The sequence below is a fragment of the Ambystoma mexicanum genome, chromosome 6p (assembly GCF_040938575.1).
Source record: "Ambystoma mexicanum isolate Mex_15411 chromosome 6p, UKY_AmexF1_1, whole genome shotgun sequence".
In the NCBI taxonomy this organism is placed as follows: Eukaryota; Metazoa; Chordata; class Amphibia; order Caudata; family Ambystomatidae; genus Ambystoma; species Ambystoma mexicanum.
The window spans coordinates 1462404445-1462423576 of record NC_090935.1 but is presented as its reverse complement, the minus strand read 5'-3'; the positions used below and the strand labels follow the sequence as shown (position 1 = coordinate 1462423576).

Here is a 19132-nt window from a genome sequence, read left to right as displayed (position 1 = left end):
ACAAGAGCTTGGCGCCTCTAAACACGAGAGCCCTGGGACAAAACAATAACAATATTTTATCATATTTTAGTGCAGGGACTACCAGAGCCAAGACAGAAGTTTGAAGAAATGAGTGGAGATGGAAGCAAAGGGATGGCCAGAAATACAGCTCACAATAATACACCATTGTAGATTGTGGCAGGAGAAGGTTAAACAAAAAAAACGGCAGATAGCAAGGCAGATGAGGCCAAACCAGTGCAGTGGAAGATATGCAAGTATGCAGTGGAAGAGGCGGTTATAACCAGCCCCACCCCACAGGCACAGCCACAGTATCAACAACCACAACAGTTTGCACCGCCCTTGGGAGGCGGGTACATGGGGCGGGTCAGCCCCTAGCAGGGATTCCGAGGAAGGAGAGGTTTACAAAGGGGGGTGGCTTTGGGCCACAGATGCATCACAACCAAGAGGCGTTTTCAGGAGGATTTCGGGGATAGGGATAGCAGATGCAGCAGAACACAGGGGATTTTTCAGGAAGGTTTCCAGGACAAGGGAGAGAGCCACCACAGTGCTGGATCTGCAGGCAGCTAGGACACATTTCAAGAGCATACCGATTTAGGGGGACAACAGAATTGGGGTGAGCAAGGCCAGCAGTCATATCAAGGAAGCCAAGAAAATGATTATGTACAGGAACAGCTAGAAGTGCAGATGCAAGGCAAGGCACATCTCGGCAGATGCAACAAGCATGAACACAGGCACAACCACACACACACCAGCACAGCCACAGGTACAGACGCAGATACCACAGATGGCAGCACCACTACCACAGTATTTACAAGCACCAGAGATCAGGGGAAGCACACAACAGTCTGCACACAGGACGATGACACCAGCACACGTGGACACAGTGGCGACAGTACCAGTTCAACGACTGGGAGGAGTTACCATGGTGGGGAACAACCCCTTTACAGGAAACTGATTATCCAGGCACACCCAATAGGACAGCCCAAAGACGATGTGTCCCATCCTGTCGATTACACCCAACCTCGCATAGGGGTGGCGATAGGTAACAAAAGGTTTTCTTTTCGTGTGGACACTGGGGCGACTAGACCATGTATTAGGGAAGGAACATTTAAGTTGTCAGGCGATGCCATGAACACCCATGGATTCTCTGGGGTTCAAGAAGTGGTTACTTTTACTGATAATCTCACTATCTATAGGCGATCACAATTTATCACTATCTTTACTGTCGACAGACACCTGTAAACCTACTGGGACGAGACATCATGAGCAGACTAAACATGACCATTTCATTCACAGACAAAAGGTATAGTGTGCTCAACACCAGGCATACACATGTTCAATGTAAAACAGATCGTATGGTACAGAGGGGGGGTGCCAGTGGACCCAGAGATGACCCAATATGGGACTGACATTGCCAATGCATGGATGCCAGGAATCGCATGGAAGGTGTGGCGAGTACCAAACGAATACCTGTTTAGGCCAGAGGCACCATTGGACGAGCCAGAAGGGACAATAGTATCCATAGAAATAGAGGTCTTGTTGGCAAGGGAGGACTGGATTGCAGTACATGCAAAAGGATGGCACAGGAAGGGCATGGAGAGCCATAATAGCAGTTGCAGAAGGGTGCAGGCTAACAGCGACAGATGAGGACAGGAACTGGAGGTGCTGTTTGAAATGATTGTAACATTTTGGTTACAGATCCATAACAGAGAGGTGCCACAGAGAATGGCAATGGCGCAGGAGGCGCCGCCCTCATTTTGGGAGGAAGACATGGCCAAGCTACCTGACAGTTTATGGACCACAAGTCCTTATCACATGGGGTGCATGAAGAGCATAGGAGGGGTAACTATTAAACTGAAAGCAGGAGCGATTTTGCCAAGAGTAAAACAGTATCCCTTAACCGAGGAGGCAGATGAGGGCATTTATGAGAAAATTAACAACCTCATTGAGCGAGGCATTCTAGTACCATCAGAATCTCCATGCAACACAGCAGTGTACCCCATGCGTAAGGCCAACGGGGTGTCATGCCGTTTTATTCAGAATTTAAGACCTCTTAACCATATTGTAGAAGCAGGGTATCCTGAAGCAGCAAACCCGGCGACAATTTTGTGCAGCATTCCAGCAGAAGCAACCTGTTTCACGGTCAATGATTTAAAGAATGCATTGTTTTCAGTGCCACTGCACCCAGACACAAGATCTAACCAGTTTTATTTATCGAAACCAGAAGTGGAAACACACTCATTTACCACAAGCGAACTGCAAGTCACCATCCATCTTTAACAGAGTGATACAGCTGGATCTAAGCAATTTAGAGACAGAGTCCAGTTTTACAGTATGTAGACATTTTGATCTGCAGCAAGACAGAAGATCAGTGCAGAGAGGACTCAGTACACATGCTGACAGTGTTAGCGGACAAGGGGTACAAGGCCAAACTACACCACTGTCAGAAGGAGGCGCTATACATTGGACAATGATATCTAAAGACGGCCGACACATTGCCCCAAAGAGAGCAGAGACAATATGTAAAACACCCCAGCCCACGACAGTAAGGGAAATGCAGCAGTTCTTGGGGTTGTGCAATTACTGCAGAGCATGGGTCTTTGACTACAGCACATACACAAAGCCACTAATGGGTACTCTGAAAGAGGCACAAAGGAGAACAAAGACACGGACATGGACCACAGAGATGACTGAGGCCTTTGAGGAACTGAAGGAAGCCATAAATACAGCGCCAGTGTTAGAGACCCGAGACTACAAAAAGGAGTTTTGCTTGTTTCACACTGACGGTCTAGTGATGACGGCGGTACTGACACAGAAGACAAGTATGTGCCATAAGCCAATTGCTTATTACAGTGAACAACTTGACCCAGTAATGAGAGGACATTATCCCTGCGAACGATCATTGGCAGCTGCAGCCTTCATCAGAAGTGACAATGGGGTGTACCACTACTCTTTACGTGGAGCACACCCTCTTTGCGATACTGCATAAGCCAAAGAGCAGACTGACCACACAGCGAGCATCAGGTTATGAAGTGATGCTATCGAATGTTGGACTGAAGATAGTAAGATGTCGGACTGTAAACCCAGCACTATTTCTTGGCTGATGTTCTCAAGGCAGAAGACTATGCACATGACTGCTCAAACAGAGATGTTCAGTGAGACACGCAAAGTGGAGGAAGACGCACTTGAATGGGGAGACGTACTGTACATTCACGGTTCATCGACAATTGATCAAACTGGACTGCAGTGGTAATACTGAAAGAGGACGGGACAAGCAAGGTGATCACGAGTGCATGGCTACCATCCCATTATTCAGCACAGGCAGCAGAACTAGTGGCTCTTATATTAGCACTAGAAAACACTATGTGACAATTTATTCGGACTCCGCTTACGTAACGTGAACAGTACACTCAGGATTGGCGCGATGGCTCAGGAGGGGGGGGGGTTCAGCAGAGCAGGTGGGACGCCAGTGCACCATGTGCTATTGGGCAAATTGATTGAAGTAATTGCATATCCAAAACAGGTAGCACTATTGAAGGGCCACGCCCACAAGAAAGGGGAAGACCCTATCTCAAGGGGGACCGAAGCAGCAGATTATGAGGCAAAGTGCGCAGCGTACTTTGGACGACTGTGTGAGCTGGAGGAGAGACCAAAAGCTCAGGAAGGTGTAAGGAACATGGTGATGAGGGAAGCCTACAATACATTACCAGAGACACAGATTATGGAAGTGCAGGGATCTACACCCCAAGAGGAGAAGGAGCTATGGATAAAGAGGATGAGCCATGTCTCACACAGGGGAATTGGTCATGCCACTGGAGTTGCTAAAGACAGCATTAGCACAATTGCATTATCCAACACACAGAGAAGGTGGTAATTGCCTCACGCATTGGATATAAGTGGTTTTGCCCAAATTTGAATGAACATGTAGCTGATTTTATTAGCAATCATTTGACCTGCCAGCAGTTTACAGCAGGACATACTTTGAGAGAAGCCATACAAAGACCTGTAGGCCCATTTCTGCATCTCCACATGGACTACGTGGACATGGTTCAAGTTTGCCAGGTTTACCGCTACATGATAGTGGTTGGTTGACCATTCTCTAGATGGATAGATGCTGGCCCCTGTTCTCACACCGATGCCCTTAGAGCGGCTACGTTTCTAGTCAGGGAGGTTTTCCCGAGATGGGGCGTGTACGAGGTCCTGCGGTCTGACAACGGCCCTCACTTTGCCAATTAACTGTTTCAGCACATCACAACCTTGCTAGGCATCAAGCACAAATTCGCATGTGCGTACCACCCGCAAGCAAATGGTGTGTGAACGCCTGAATAGACTCCTAAAGGAGTGCATAGCCAGAACTCAGAGCACCAAGAAAAACTGACTTCATTGTTTACAATTGGCCTGGTTTGAATTGTGCAATAAGCAAGGGTCCGACCACCATTTAACGCCCCATGAGGTGGTGACAGGACAGCGCATGCATCTTCCCCTGGCTCCTCCCACAAGGGCATTGAAAGATTCTGAGAACAGTGCAGATGTACTCATACAGTTCCTGTCCTAACATCACTTCTCTGGTTTCTAGTGCTCCTTTTCTCTCGCCAGATACAGCTGATCCAAGGGGGCCAGAAGACAACGAAGACATCGACAGCGATGACAGCACAAGACAATGAACTAAAGCATTTAGGGAAAGTGGGCGACATTGTCTTCCTACGTAATTTTTTAAGTGGCTGAATGCACCTAGATTTACAGGACCTCATGTTGTAGAAGAGTTCGCAGACAGAGCTTTTACATTAGTAGGGAAGTCTGTTTGGAATCATCTTCAAGACGTCAAGCCCTACAAAGCAGTAGCCTCAGCTGGCAACCGAGTAGTGACCGACCGGGCCAAAGTTCAGGATCTCGAACTTCAAGTGCGAGCGGACCACACTGAGTTAGGGAGACAAGGTCACCCCATGGTTCGACGATCCTAGGCAGCAGAAGCAGCAACTGAAACACTTGTACAGATTGATGATCAAACCGTTATTTTTCTTTTCGCACACGCAGGTTGACGCAAATGTTTTAAAGATTGTATAGGTTGTTGTCCTGATGTTACCTCCCATCCATCACCCTGAAAGTTCCTCTAACCAGTTTGTGCACTATACAAGGAGACACAGAAGGTTCGGAGCAGGTTCAGAGCCCGATCCCATGAAGTATATTTCCTTGTTTTTGTAGAATACTTGGCCCAAGCATGCCCACAACCTGAACACAGCAAATTCCCAGGTCTGCCTACATTGAGACCCCTCCGTAAGAAAGGTTTGGGAGAATGTGGTTGAGTTCGCCATTAGTGACTATTTAGTTCGCAGGGCTTGAGGGTAATGACAAATACTAACACAGTAACGCCTTTCTTAGCAAATTTAAGGCGGGCAACTTTATCACCAGGCTGCAAGGATCAAGCAGCGCAAGTGGGTATGAAAGAAACAAAGAACATTATTATCATGGCGTGTCTATTCATTCCCAGTGGCTTGATGGGATTTGTATTTTGGCAATTATACATTGTTATTAGCACTTCCGCTGTACCCTTAACTAACATTCCCCTGACCCAAGCAGGAGGGACAACCAGGTCAGGTGGACGAGAAGACACTGCTGCTAAGGTAAGGAGAGGTAAACGCAGTGTTGACAAGACATCGAGTTGACATGCATCTCACTGACACAGCATGAGTATCTAACATATGGTATAAACATATGACCAAAGTATGTAAGGAAATCTCTGGGGAGAGCGGTTATGTCTGCTCTTTAATCCCCTACGCCATGATTGCTTTCAGAACGTTCATAGCAACTGAAATGCCAACAGCAAGAGCACAGTGCCCGATGTATCTCGCAATAGTGCAAACGTGAGAAAGATTCCAAGGCAGAACAGCAACACTTAGATTGATGTCCAAAGGGCATTCCCATATGAAGACAATTAAATAAAGACATTAGAAATGAGGAGCAATTACTGGCAGCTAGACGAAGGGTTGCAGTACATAACTGACAGACCTGAGAAAGGAGAGAAGGACTATCACCCTGAAGGAATTGCCGTGTCCCTGGACAAGAGTAAAGGAGATACGAGGAGAGCCTGGATGCTGGGAAAGGCCACAGATATTAGTGTATGGACAAGTGTACACCAACGATGGATGGCAGGATGGAGTGGTGAGAAGGAAGACACGGACATTAGCACAGTCGGCACAACAAGGAGCAGGAAGAAAATGACAAGTGCCTGAAGGAATGGGATGCAAGGGCAAAGTTGCTGACATGGGTGGAGAACGAAGCTGGACCGATGCCAATAATTCCCCTGAAGAAGCCAGCCCTGTGCTCAAAACAATGGCGATGTTGAAGTTGGCGAGAACGTAGGATGCAAAACAATTGAACATCTTGCAGCAATGGCAATGCTAATGGATGGCATGTGGTTCAAAGGCGTAAGAGAAGCTGCCACCCGAGTGGGGAGGAGTATGCTCGTTGGTACACATCAACATGCCTTCGTTGGGAGTACCCAAGAAGGATGTGAAGCTCGATGACTTCCCAAAGATGGACAAGAGGAGATTGGTCAAGGTGGCACCAATAGCCCAGGTTTAGAAGGAGGAGAAACAAGCCAGATTGAGCAGAGAGAAACAAGGGGGCAATTACTTTTTAAGAGGCATCAGAAACAGCACTAGATGAGATCCCAGCAGAACAAATATGTTTTGCATCAATAATACCAGGAATACAGACGTACACAAATGCCAAATGGTTACGGATCACTCATTGGGAGCTGATGGTAATGATTGACTCTACAGTGAATGGGTTCAACGCCATAAAAGAAGAGCTTAAAGCGATAAGGTTGGTGGCGCTCCAGAATAGATTTGTTCTGGATCTCATCATGGCCATGGAAGGAGGAGTTTGCACAAAGATAGGGAGTTCCTGTTGCACATTTACACCAGCTAACGACGAAGATAACGGAACTCTCTCAGATGCAGTTGCACAGTTGGCACAGATGCATGCCAAGATGAAGGAAGCACAAGGAACAGGGAAGGGCAAGAGCTGGCTAGCATACATATGGTCATGGATGCCATCATGGCTGTCAGATGGACTGAAGATGCTCTCGTGCTGGGAGCAGAGTCAGTGTGTGGGATCAAGATCTGCATGGCAAGGTGCAAGAAAACAGAAGAGGCTATTGGAATGCAGATCCTGATAGACGTGAACATGGGGGAACACAGGATGAGAATGTTGCAGAACGAGACAAGCTGAGATCGAAGATCGCACAGTGTGAACTATTTCCTGCAGGAACAATAAAAGTTCACAATCCACATGATCCAAAGTTCTATGAAAGGAAGTGGGTTTAGTGCAATCCCGAAGGACTATGCTGTTCATGCACTGGTCATTTGATGACCACACAAACTATTGTGGACCCCTAACAGGAATAACAAAGATATATATGGCAGCCCCAAGCAAAAGGACTGGCATATAAGGATGTGGTCGACAAGTCAACCAGAGGGAGGACTGAAGAGGGATGGGCACATTCACCCCCTCCTATAAGGTACATGATGCGGCAAAAGGCAAGGAGATATTATGAACACCCATACTATTTTGGACCAATTCCTAGTGCTGTAATAATTATTAAGTATGTCGAGAGGTACCCACTCAGCCAGCCCTACAGACCAGGTACAGTACACATCTTCCCCAGAGTGGACGAGGAGCCTCAGGCTGCAACTAAAGAGACCTCAGTATCGACTGAAGCGCTGAGAAGCCAAGCCACTGACATCGTTAGAGACACCACGACGTGGCAGGGTTAGACAGGAAGCACACGTGCCATCCGCACATTGGACACAAACACACACTAAAATACACAAAGAACACTAGCGTACAGTTCTATAGTTAGAGGACAGATACATATACATACTGTCGTTGCTTTTATTATTTTGTCATGAGCTTAATGCAGCAACGCAGAAACTGCAAGAAGCAAGAGAGCCTGAATAAAGCTCGCAGATGTTTATATGCAATTAACCTTATGGAACTGCGGGAGCACCTATGGGACCTGACAGTCACTTGTGACTAACATATGGAAAATATAGAATAGCACGAACATGTAGATGCCACATTATGGTTTAGGAAAATTACAGCAGGCCAAAAGCCACTCAGCAAGAACTGAGCTGAGGTGTATTCAGGCTGGACGAGAGCAAACGTGAGAGACAGGACCCGCTGCCAAAGCCACCAGATACAAACGACATTCCATTCCTTGAACGACAGTAACACCAGCTGCAATAAATGTGAATAGTTGCTCATAATTCAGAGCTGTAAAAGCCCCAAATCATGGTCTCCGAACACATGACCCGGCGACTCAAACAATGAATAGAAACCAGAGCTGGGAAAGAGTAGATCTCATGCCGCCAGGCAAAAGCTTGCAACAAAGATGTTACAACATGAGACAAGCGTTGCACGAGATGAACGAGCACTCTCAGTCTAAGGTGGTGCACACAAGTTACAATGCAGACACAGTAATTCCTATTACCTTGGAAGGTACACCAAGAGCTGAGAACCATTGCGGATCCCAGGCCTGGAGAGGTCAGCTCTAGCCAATCACAGTTAAGGCTCCTAGGGGTGGGTAGCAACGGGCAAGAACCATGTTAAGACCTTCACACTGCAACATTGTTTAGAGATAGTAATTTGGGGATGGACCAGGCCAGCCATCTGACATGCGAGAACCAGCAGAATAAGTCATATAGGGGATCATATAGGTTATTAGGCTCCTGACGACCAATCCAGTAGGCAGATAGGTTTTCAGGAGAGGGGCCCAGGTTGTGGCATCACGGTGAAGCCACTTCTGGACAAAGCTGGCCTGCGAGCCAGGAGACGTCGAGATGTCTGGATTTCTTCTATCCTTTTACTGATCCAGATTGGTTTTGGCTGGAATAAACCACAGTTTGAACTTGCTGTCTGGCTGGGTCTACGCTCCTTTTGAGGGAAAAGTGTTGGGCCTTCCGAGAATCTGCAAACTCCCAGTAGCCCTCGAACCTACCTGGGAGTTTGTCCCAAACAAGTGCATTAGTCCAGACTCTCCTCTCTTGCTCGCTCTTCTCCCCTTGTGACACTCTGACCCAGGTGCTCGTCTGGATGTATGTACTCGCGTGTGCATTGGACCCCTCTTAATGAGAGTGCACATTCCCGTAAATTACAGACGGGATGTAGTCACTGCCACTTTCTATCTGCAAAGACAGACAATCAGCACCCTCTCCTTTGCAGAAGACCTCATCTACAGTGCAGCCAGGCAGAGCAGTCACTGTAGACAGGCCTGTGGGTCTACCTGTTGAGCGGTCTACTCCCCTCTATCCAGGTCTGCAAGATGAGGCCCGAATCTTTTTAACAACTCCCTCCTGCTCTCCCACCACTTTTTCGTTTTCTACATCCAGCTCTGAGGCCACAAACTCCCACCTGCGGTGAGTTACGAGCTTGTCTTTTTTTCTGCACTTACATCTGTACTGCTCTTTTTCCACCTTTGCAGCCAGCCTAGGGCCTCTGACTCGCTGTAGCTAGTCCCAGTACACTTGCTCGTTTAGTACAGAGCCCTGCATTTCTCTCTGCCCACCTCTTCAAACAGCCCTGGGGTGCTCACATTCTAAATGTGCAACTCTCACTTGGTCAGCCCCGGGATCACCATTTCAAAATCATCTTCCTGAGGTTCTCTTTCCAGTCAGCCCAGAGTGTCCCCTATGTAAGTCCTCAAGCTCTCTTCTCCTTCCCCACCACATCACCCGGTCTGATGGAGCTCTCCTTTCCCCCCGTTAATTGCGGAGCTCCACCCTTCTCTCTCTACCAATCCCATCCACTCCACTGCCACTCCCTATACCCATCCACCCTAATCCCACACCCTACATCCCACTCTCTAGCCCCCACCTCCTCTACCTACCCTACCCCCATTCTCTAACCCCAGCTACCCTACCCCCACTCTCTCAACCCTAACTTTCTACCTCCACCATCCCACCCCCTCTCCATATCCTCCTCCCCATCTACCACCCTTCCCAGTCTCTCTACTCAACCCTACCACCTCTTTACCCCAACCACCCACCCTCCCCATTCTACCTTCTCTCACCCTATCCCCTCTCATCCTTCTCACACTTGCTTTATTACCCTCTCACTAATCCCCTTTCTTGCAGATTTCCTCTTGCTCTTCATCAATGGCACCCTCCATCAATAGCTTCCTCCCTTACTCTATTCCTCTTGTTCTATTGCACATCTGCACCCCTCATCACATCCTCCTTTCAAACTTTGCACTCTCCTTGCAGCTAGGTGCCTATAAATGCAAAGTGCAAAGAACAACAGTAAACACCAAAACTATTGGCATTGCCAATGCTTGTTATACTTCAGGTGAGAGTTAAGTCAGGTGTGCACAGTTCGGAAAAGTGCATGACCTTGCCTGACTATTAGTGGGACAATTCAAAGGTGTTAAATGGTAAGCCTCACTTTGTATCCCTATGTTATTTCTATGGGTAATCCTCATTGCTCTCGCTCGCCTTTTCCTCATGCCAGTACTTATTGGAAATGGGGAGTGATTGGAAATACCCCATTAAGGCTGAGGGAGAGTGGGCTGGTGTACAATTGGGAAGGGGGAGGTATGCCATGTCTCGCCCTTGGGTATTCTCCTCCCAATCCCCCCCATGACCCTCCACTCATGTGATACACCCTCGCTTGTCCACCGCAAGGTCGGCATCCAAAAGCGAGGGCCCTTCCGATGCCACTGGAAGATCCCAGGGGAGTAGGTGGGAAAATACCATCAGGTTCCTCACACTACATAGAAACTCAAGAGGGCAATAATCATGCAGCCTTCTCACGGATGGTGCCAAGAAACCAGGATTATAACAGCATGATGTATAACGCAATTCATTCCACTTTATGCTGAAAGTGGAAAGGAATTTGTATTTATGATTCTTCAAAACAAACTTTACTTTGGCAGTGGGGAAGTAAAATATCTTCTTGCAACAATGATCATGTTATGAATCCGCAAAAGGCAAATTGGTAAGAGGTTTCCCAAGGCCAAACCTATTTTGCATCAATGATCAAGCACAACTCTTTGCATTAATGCATATCCAATTCAACTATTTGTTGTACTATTTGTCGTATTTAAGTGCATAGAGACAAGCTAGTGGAGGTATTTTAGCATGTGAAACAACTTTTGAGAAAAATGTCATCCAGTCGACCATGCTTTTCTTACCTCTGGTAGGTCTTGGGCAAGCTAGATTCAATAATGTACATTTGTCTAGTTCTGAATGTGCTTAACTGATGAGTATATGGCAGAGAGGTTTGGGTGGAACTTATCCCTTTAGGAGGTGCGGTAATGACTAATTTGCAAATGATCTATCCGCTTCGGTAATGGTGCACACTACCTCAGAAAAGCTGGAATGGAAAACTACTTGCAGCAATTACCAGTGGTTAAGATATGTTAGCTAAATGAAACACCAGGTCTATCACTTTATGGGGTTAATAGTAAAAAAGGCCAGAAATACAAATTACAAAAGGATATCACAATGGCTGGGGAGTCTTCCCACTTAGCAGGTGACTAATCACTTTAAAACTTGCTCCAAATAAAGGACTACATCACTATCCATTCAGAAAACAACCGAAAACGAGTTACTTGAACAGATTTCCCAATTTCACATGACTAATTCTTAATTCTCAGGTGATTTTCAAGGCAGCTAAAAACACACTTATCAAAAAGATAGGTTAAACAAGAAAGTAAAAGTGACAGGTTTAAAATGAACTCAGTACTTGTAACTGGACAAACATTATCAGTGTATCTTCAGTAAGTATTTGATTGGGGATGCTGATAGTACCTGAGTAATTCCAGTGAGATTAATGCAGAAATCTGATAGTTCAGGTTTTAGCTCTGGCTTCACATACTGTTGAAAGGTATCCTCCTACGAAAGGCAAATATTAGAAGAAAAACAAAAAAAAAAAAAATGGTCATGATAGTGTTCCCTTGAATAAGCAGTTTTCTACATATAGGTTAAACGGCAGTAGTATCACCACTAAGACCACATTCTTCAAATAAGCGCTTACTTAAAAACAGACAACTCAGGAACGCAAGAGAGTTGCTAAATGACATGCAAGAGTTCTCTTGAATACATGCATGTCGCTTATACAGATAGAAATAGATCACCTTGGATTAGCCAAAAAAGCGTTCATTGAAACGCCATTCATTCCAGAATGGGCTATTGGATATTAGAATTTTAAATTGAAACTGGTCCACCCCTAAAGCTTATAAGCATGGTTTCAAGTTACTTCCTGGTCCCAGAACCGTTGTTCAAAGCTCTTGTGGAAAAACACAGTTGGTTGCACCTGGCAGTACCCATAAGGTTGTGCTCTGAAGTAGAGGCAACAAGCTACACATGTAGAAGGGTTTTGTCAAGTGGATACAATTAGCATCTCTGTAGGTTTTCCAAAAAGCACTTGAAATCTTGATTAACCATAAGTCAGTATCCCTGTATCCAGAGCATCAATCAACTAGAATCATTGGACACATTCCCTTCTTTGCCAATCTGAAGATGGGAAACTACCCACATTGGTTTGTAATGGGTTATGCCCCAATAACATAGTAATCCACTGTGTTGCAGATTGGATTGCAAACTGAGAAAATTAGGCATGCCCACCTAGCATAGCGGTCATACTTCGGCGGGCAGAGGTTGCAGTCTCAGATATGTTGGTGCTGGCAAGGAAAAGCAGACACAGCGGAGCAGTGCAGCAGCAGGGTGGTAGGAATAAGCAGCTGCTCCGGTGGCACAGTCTGCTTGAAAAGTCTTGGCAGACTGGATTCCGGAAAGGCAGAAGCAGAGACATGGGGAGTCAGGACAAGTGTGGACAGAAGCAGTTATGTCCTCCTTCAGAAAGGAGGCATGTGCAATTTCCTCATCCCTCCAAAGCTCCGGGTACTGGTTTCGTCATCTGTTTAATCCGTCTCAAACTTTTTAACGCTGTTATAGTATCTAATTATAGCAGAGGTTATGGTGAAAAGGAAAGCAGAAGGCTTAATCTTCGGGGTGGGGCAGGGCCAGGCAACAAAATGTCTAGAATGGTTAAGCTAATTTCTGATGTTAATTTACTAAATATTGAAATTAAGAACTTGTTGTACGATATAGACAGAATGAATGCTGGTAGGGAAAGTGAGCCCAGCCAAAAAGTGCAAGAGAAAGGTAGGGGCATCAGGGCTACTCCTGGATCGAATTGTGTGGTGTGTGGTCCCCGATTGTGACGACAATCTCTTTTTGTGATCCTGCTGGGTTTTCTGTTAAACCAAGGGAGGGCCAAAGAGTGAATTTTATGAAGGAAAATCACTTGGCGCAATTAGAGATAGCCCAAAAATCAAATCAGGTGGACAGTAGAAATGTTGTCCTGGCGAATTGAAATCACAGGGTCCTAGGCGACCAGGTGTCCGACAGGTCCCCGCTGCCCCGTTGCAACCCTAAAGGATCGATTCCTCAATAGCTCCAGTAGAGGACCCAGAGAATTGCTCCCCCTTGATCACTGAACCACCAGTCATTTCTGTTTTACCTCTATCTAATCAGTCAAACCACTTGCCAACTGGATTTCCTCCGCTGAATCACTTAGGGTTGTTGTAGAGGGTCAACCTTGGCAAACCGATCTACAGCAAGCGCAAAAAGGCTTGTAGGGTACTCCTGCCAAAAAAAAAGGGAGGGGCTTGCCTAATAATGGTTTGCCCCTTGTTAACCACTGAAGTGAAAAGGTAGACATGGGCTTCTGAAATGGGCTATTGTCCTAGCAGTGACTGCATGATTACAGCCATTAATACAGAGTCTTCTTTGGTCCCTGCTTTTGAATCAACTCTCCAGACAGTTATTAAAATGCCCACTATGGTTACCGAATGCAAGACTTAAGGAACATTTGGCTCCCCTGGCCAAGAGATGGGGTCAACTAATCATTCAGCCCCCTTTCCAAGCCCCCTAGTAGTAATGCCCAAGGCGTCTCCAAGTCTACACCTGTCACCAACGACTCTGCAACCCAGGGGCTTTCCACGATTGACGGCCAAGAGGTACCAAATTACTATCAGAAATCGACCTATGGTGCATTCAGCATTTCTGAGCTCTTCAAATGGGAAGATGCTTGTTAGAACTGATCAGCACCCACCCTTGTCCGGCCCAAATGTAATTCCCTTGTGTTGTCAACCCAAGCTCTCAAATCACTAACCCCCAAATAGTTCTTGTGGGCAAGGGAATAACTCAGATGGTCCTTCTGTAGTGATTAACGCGCCAAAGCTTCTTCTGAATGCCTATGAAGATACTGACAGCCCAGAAAACAAATGCATTTTTTGGATTCGTCACACTAGGGGCTGTCTCTCCATTATTAGAAAGGACATTGTATCAGAGGGTCTATCCCAAACTCTGATCAGGATTATATACGTGTGTTCTTGCTGTCTTAATACCTAGTTGATGGTCTTTTATCTACTGACTTCAGATGTTACCCTCCTGAGGGGACCTCCACTAGCATTAAATCATTTAAGTTTTTCAATCATTGTATAGCTACCTTTCTTTGGTCAGACGTTAATGTTCAAACTAATTGTCTCTATACACGACCAATGGAGGCTCGTCTCCCTGGATGTAAGGGTGAAGAAAATGCCACAAAAACAGCTACCCGCCTACACACATACTAGGTGTGACTGGTTGCAAACTGTGCTACCTTTCATGTCGGTTGAATAATTACGACAGAAGTAATAGAGATATACATCTTTTAATTTATAGAAAACACTCAATAAGATTTATATTAAAAGAGACAAAAATGCATTTTGTTTGTACATAACTTCACATACAAAACATAATGGAAATCAATATTTTCAACCAAAAACATTTTTTTTAAACTTAAAACAATCATCGTGTACTGGTGATGTTGTGAGGTTAGTAAAAGTGTGAGGTGAACATCTTGTTGAATGAAACCTCGGAAGACACCAGAGTGAGTTTCTGGGTCCTAGCGGAAATTAGACAAAAGAACAGGCTCTGTAGCTGGTTTTTAAAGATGCTATCAGGCATGTGCTGGACCCGTCTACAGGGCTTTATATGCAAATGTTCAGAATTGGATGTCAAAAATGGTTCATTGGTTGATTCCCTTCACAAATGGCAATCTAAAAACCAAAATGAAAACAGCCGTATTGGTAACAGGATAAAAGTACAACCGGAGTGTGGTATCTCTATTGGTGTGCACATGCAACTGGTTCCACTAACCTTTTAATAACTTGGTTGACGTGTGTGGCCTTCAATTAGATATGAATGTGGATGAAATTCAATGGTCCAAACTGTGATTCTTCACAATAATTCAAACTGAAAGAAACAAATAAACTTAGAAGATATTTGTTTACAATATTTTGCCTTAATTCATTAAATACAGAATGTTGATTTATCTATACATTCTCTATTTATCATATGGAAAACCTCAACAGAGGGGGCATATTTTGGTAAAATATGTTTCCTCGATTGAACAAACTAGAGGCAAAGAAAACATCTTGGATTTGAACAAACGATTGTCTCAAGTACTGTCTAAAACTGCATCTAGCTATCGTCTAGGATACATTTTATCTGTGTTACTTTTTAAGTGAATGCATACCTTTCAAACCGAACGAAATGTGCTAGTATTCAGCTTCAGTGGACCGCAGGCACGGTTTTACGTGTTCTGTCCCATCGTGTCGAAGTATGGTGGTCACCTGATCTGTTAATGCAAATACAGAGGTGTGACAGCCCGTAGTTATAAAAAAGGGCTGTCTATCAAAGTTTACACTGTAAATACCTTTGTGTGGGATTATTGAGAAGCTCTCTCACTCTTGAACGCTGTTAGTGCTTAGCTGGAGTCTCGTCCAGTGACTGCCGAGTGTCTGCGCGCTCGCGTATCGAGGTACTAGACCCGCGTTGTGCATGAAGACTGGTTAAGAGCGTCCGCCATCTTGGAATAAAAAATGGCGGGCGCAACCAACCGAACAAAGGCTGGCATGCAGAGAAACTGATACATAATGTCTGCCATATTGAGACAAGCAAAGTTTGTTCAAGGCACGAAACAAAGGGCGACTTAATTGCCATCTGTAGTTTGTTATAATTTACCAATATGTGAACATATTTACTGAATAAACGGTGAAAGGCTGCCTGGCATCTATGCATCTTTTGTTCAAATGAACGATTAAATTAACTGTTGCAAACATATCGCAACATTTCCATATGACAAGTGAAGTTGTTAAAAAAGCCAAAGTATTCAGACATATGCCAAATGTGTCTTTTTCCTTGCTTAACATGTAGTAGTAAATTCACATGTGTTAAGCCTGAGGCATACACAAAGATGATAGTGACTTACTTGTGTAAAAAAAAAGACTCCATTCCATTCCAGTGTTAAGTCCAGATCGAACAGTGTCCAGATTATAAATCCATTTCTGCTCAAGCGGTCTTAACCTGCGATCACGATCCCCTCCTCGGGGAAGGACTGGCACTGTTTGGATGATGTACCATTCAATATCTTCAATGGTGTGTTTTGCTTTTGCGAAGTGAGCAACTAAAAGTTTGTCAGGTACTAGGTTCTTAACACATGACCGATGTTCGCAGATTCTCTGCTTTACCGGTCTCTTTGTCTTCCCAATGTATATTAACTTGCATGGGCAGATGATGGCATAAATTGCCCAGGTTTTACAGACAGCTCCCGGGAAATCCCACCAATGCCATATGGGATGAAATCAGCAGCCTTTTGTCTCATGCATTACATGAAGGCTGGATAGATGAGGAAGAAAAAGCTTTTCTTGCAACAAATCAGCCCACTATTCAAGCTCTATATTGTTTGCCAAAGATAACCAAAGACGCCAGCAATCCACCAGGGCGCCCCATAGTAGCTGCTATTGGTTCACTACTCGAACCTCTGTCAATTTATACAGACTCTTTCCTTAGACCTTTTGTATTAAAAACGAGGTTGTACGTTCAGGACACTACTAGTATGATCAAGATCATTAATAAACTCGCCACTGATTCAAATGATATTTTGGTCACATTGGATGTAGAATCGCTATACACCAGCATTCCCCAATTGCAATGTATTCAAGTTATTCACTCATATCTTGAAACCAGAGAAGATCTTACGGTCCCTTCAGAGTTCATTTGTGAATGCATCAGAATAGCATTCGTCAATAGCTTATTCATGGTGGAAGATAGATTTGACCAACAATTACACGGAACGAGCATGGGTGCCATCTTCGCTCCCGATTTAGCGAATTTATTCATGGACAACTTAGAACTAACATCTGTGTACCATGAAAACAATCCTTTCAAATTAAACATCAAAGCTTGGCATCGTTATATAGATGATGTGTTCCTTCTATGGCATGGAAGTGAAATAACTGACAGAATTTCTTGCGTGGTTAAATTCACAAAATCCATGCATAAAGTTCATTTTGAATCTAGACCATCAAAAAATAGCCTTTTTAGGCTAAGATTCACAAAACACCTCAAGGCACAATAATCACGACCCTATATAAGAAGCCAACAGACAAAAATACACTGCTGTCATTTAAAAGTTTCCATCCGCAATCACTACAATTCCTGCGCATCAGGCGCAATTGTTCAATAAAGGAAGACTTTGACTTCCACAGCAATCATTTGTCGCAAAAACTAAAAGAACGAGGATATCCATCTCACATTATCCGGCGATCATTAAAAAGGGCACGCAATACAAATAGAGACCAATGTTTGGAAAAACGACACAAAGTACAAGAGGACAAAATCACATGTGTCTCTACGTTTTCTCCGATTAGCAATGACCTTCGTCGTTGCATCTTGAAAAACTGGCCCCTTATCCAAACTGAAGATTTTTTTGTGAAAAAACCACGCTTTGCATTTAAGCGCATGCCAAACTTACGTGACAAATTGGCACACACCTACCAATTGTCAAAAACAACTCCTGCTTCACAACAAACACCACTTTGGCATTTGCCACCAGTGAGCGGTCATTTTAAATGTGGTAACTGTTCAGTGTGTCGCTTGACAAAGAATGTGAAAACTGTCAACTTAAAAGGCCTCATTTGGCACCTAAAAGCCCTCACCAATTGCAATACACCATGGGCAATTTATGCCATCATATGCCCATGCACGTTAATATACATTGGGAAGACAAAGACCGGTAAAGCAGAGAATCTGCGAACATCGGTCATGTGTTAAGAACCTAGTACCTGACAAACCTTTAGTTGCTCACTTCGCAAAAGCAAAACACACCATTGAAGATATTGAATGGTACATCATCCAAACAGTGCCAGTACATCCCTGAGGAGGGGATCGTGATCGCAGGTTAGGACAGCTTGAGCAGAAATGGATTTATAATCTGGACACTGTTCAATCTGGACTTAACACTGGAATGGAATGGAGTCTTTTTTTACACAAGTAAGTCACTATCATCTTTGTATATGCCTCAGGCTTAACACATGTGAATTTACTATTACATGTTAAGCAAGGAAAAATACACATTTGGCATATGTCTGAATACTTTGGCTTTTTTAACAACTTCACTTGTCATATGGAAATGTTGCGATATGTTTGCAACAGTTAATTTAATCGTTCATTTGAACAAAAGATGCATAGATGCCAGGCAGCCTTTCACCATTTATTCAGTAAATATGTTCACATATTGGTAAATTATAACAAACTACAGATGGCAATTAAGTCGCCCTTTGTTTCGTGCCTTGAACAAACTTTGCTTGTCACAATATGGCAGACATTATGTATCAGTTTCTCTGCATGCCAGCCTTTGTTCCGTTGGTTGCGCCCGCCATTTTTTATTCCAAGATGGCAGACGCTCTTAACCAGTCTTCATGCATGCACAACGCGGGTCTAGTACCTCGACACGCGAGCGCTCAGACACTCGGCAGTCACCGGATGAGACTCCAGCTAAGCACTAACAGCGTTCAAGAGTGAGAGCGCTTCTCAATAATCCCGCACAAAGGTATTTACAGTGTAAACTTTGATAGACGGCCCTTTTTTATAACTACGGGCTGTCACACCTCTGTATTTACATTAACAGATCAGGCGACCACCATACTTCGACACGATGGGACAGGACACGTAAAACCGTGCCTGCGGTCCACTGAAGCTGAATACAATCACATTTCGTTCGGTTTGAAAGGTATGCATTC

General features: G+C 44.7%; 1 protein-coding gene across 3 annotated transcripts in view; it reads right to left on the bottom strand.

Annotated features, from left to right (window-relative positions):
• The window catches only part of ERI1 (exoribonuclease 1), a 190772-nt gene that overhangs the window by 109069 nt on the left and 62571 nt on the right, over nucleotides 1–19132 (bottom strand). For 2 of the 3 annotated variants that reach the window (XM_069626267.1, XM_069626266.1), the window contains exon 4: nucleotides 11811–11894. The exons of the other annotated variant lie outside the window; for it this stretch is intronic. In XM_069626267.1, the coding sequence (XP_069482368.1) occupies nucleotides 11811–11894 (84 nt within the window). The remainder of the gene's footprint in view (nucleotides 1–11810; nucleotides 11895–19132) is intronic. 3 annotated transcript variants of the gene reach the window in all.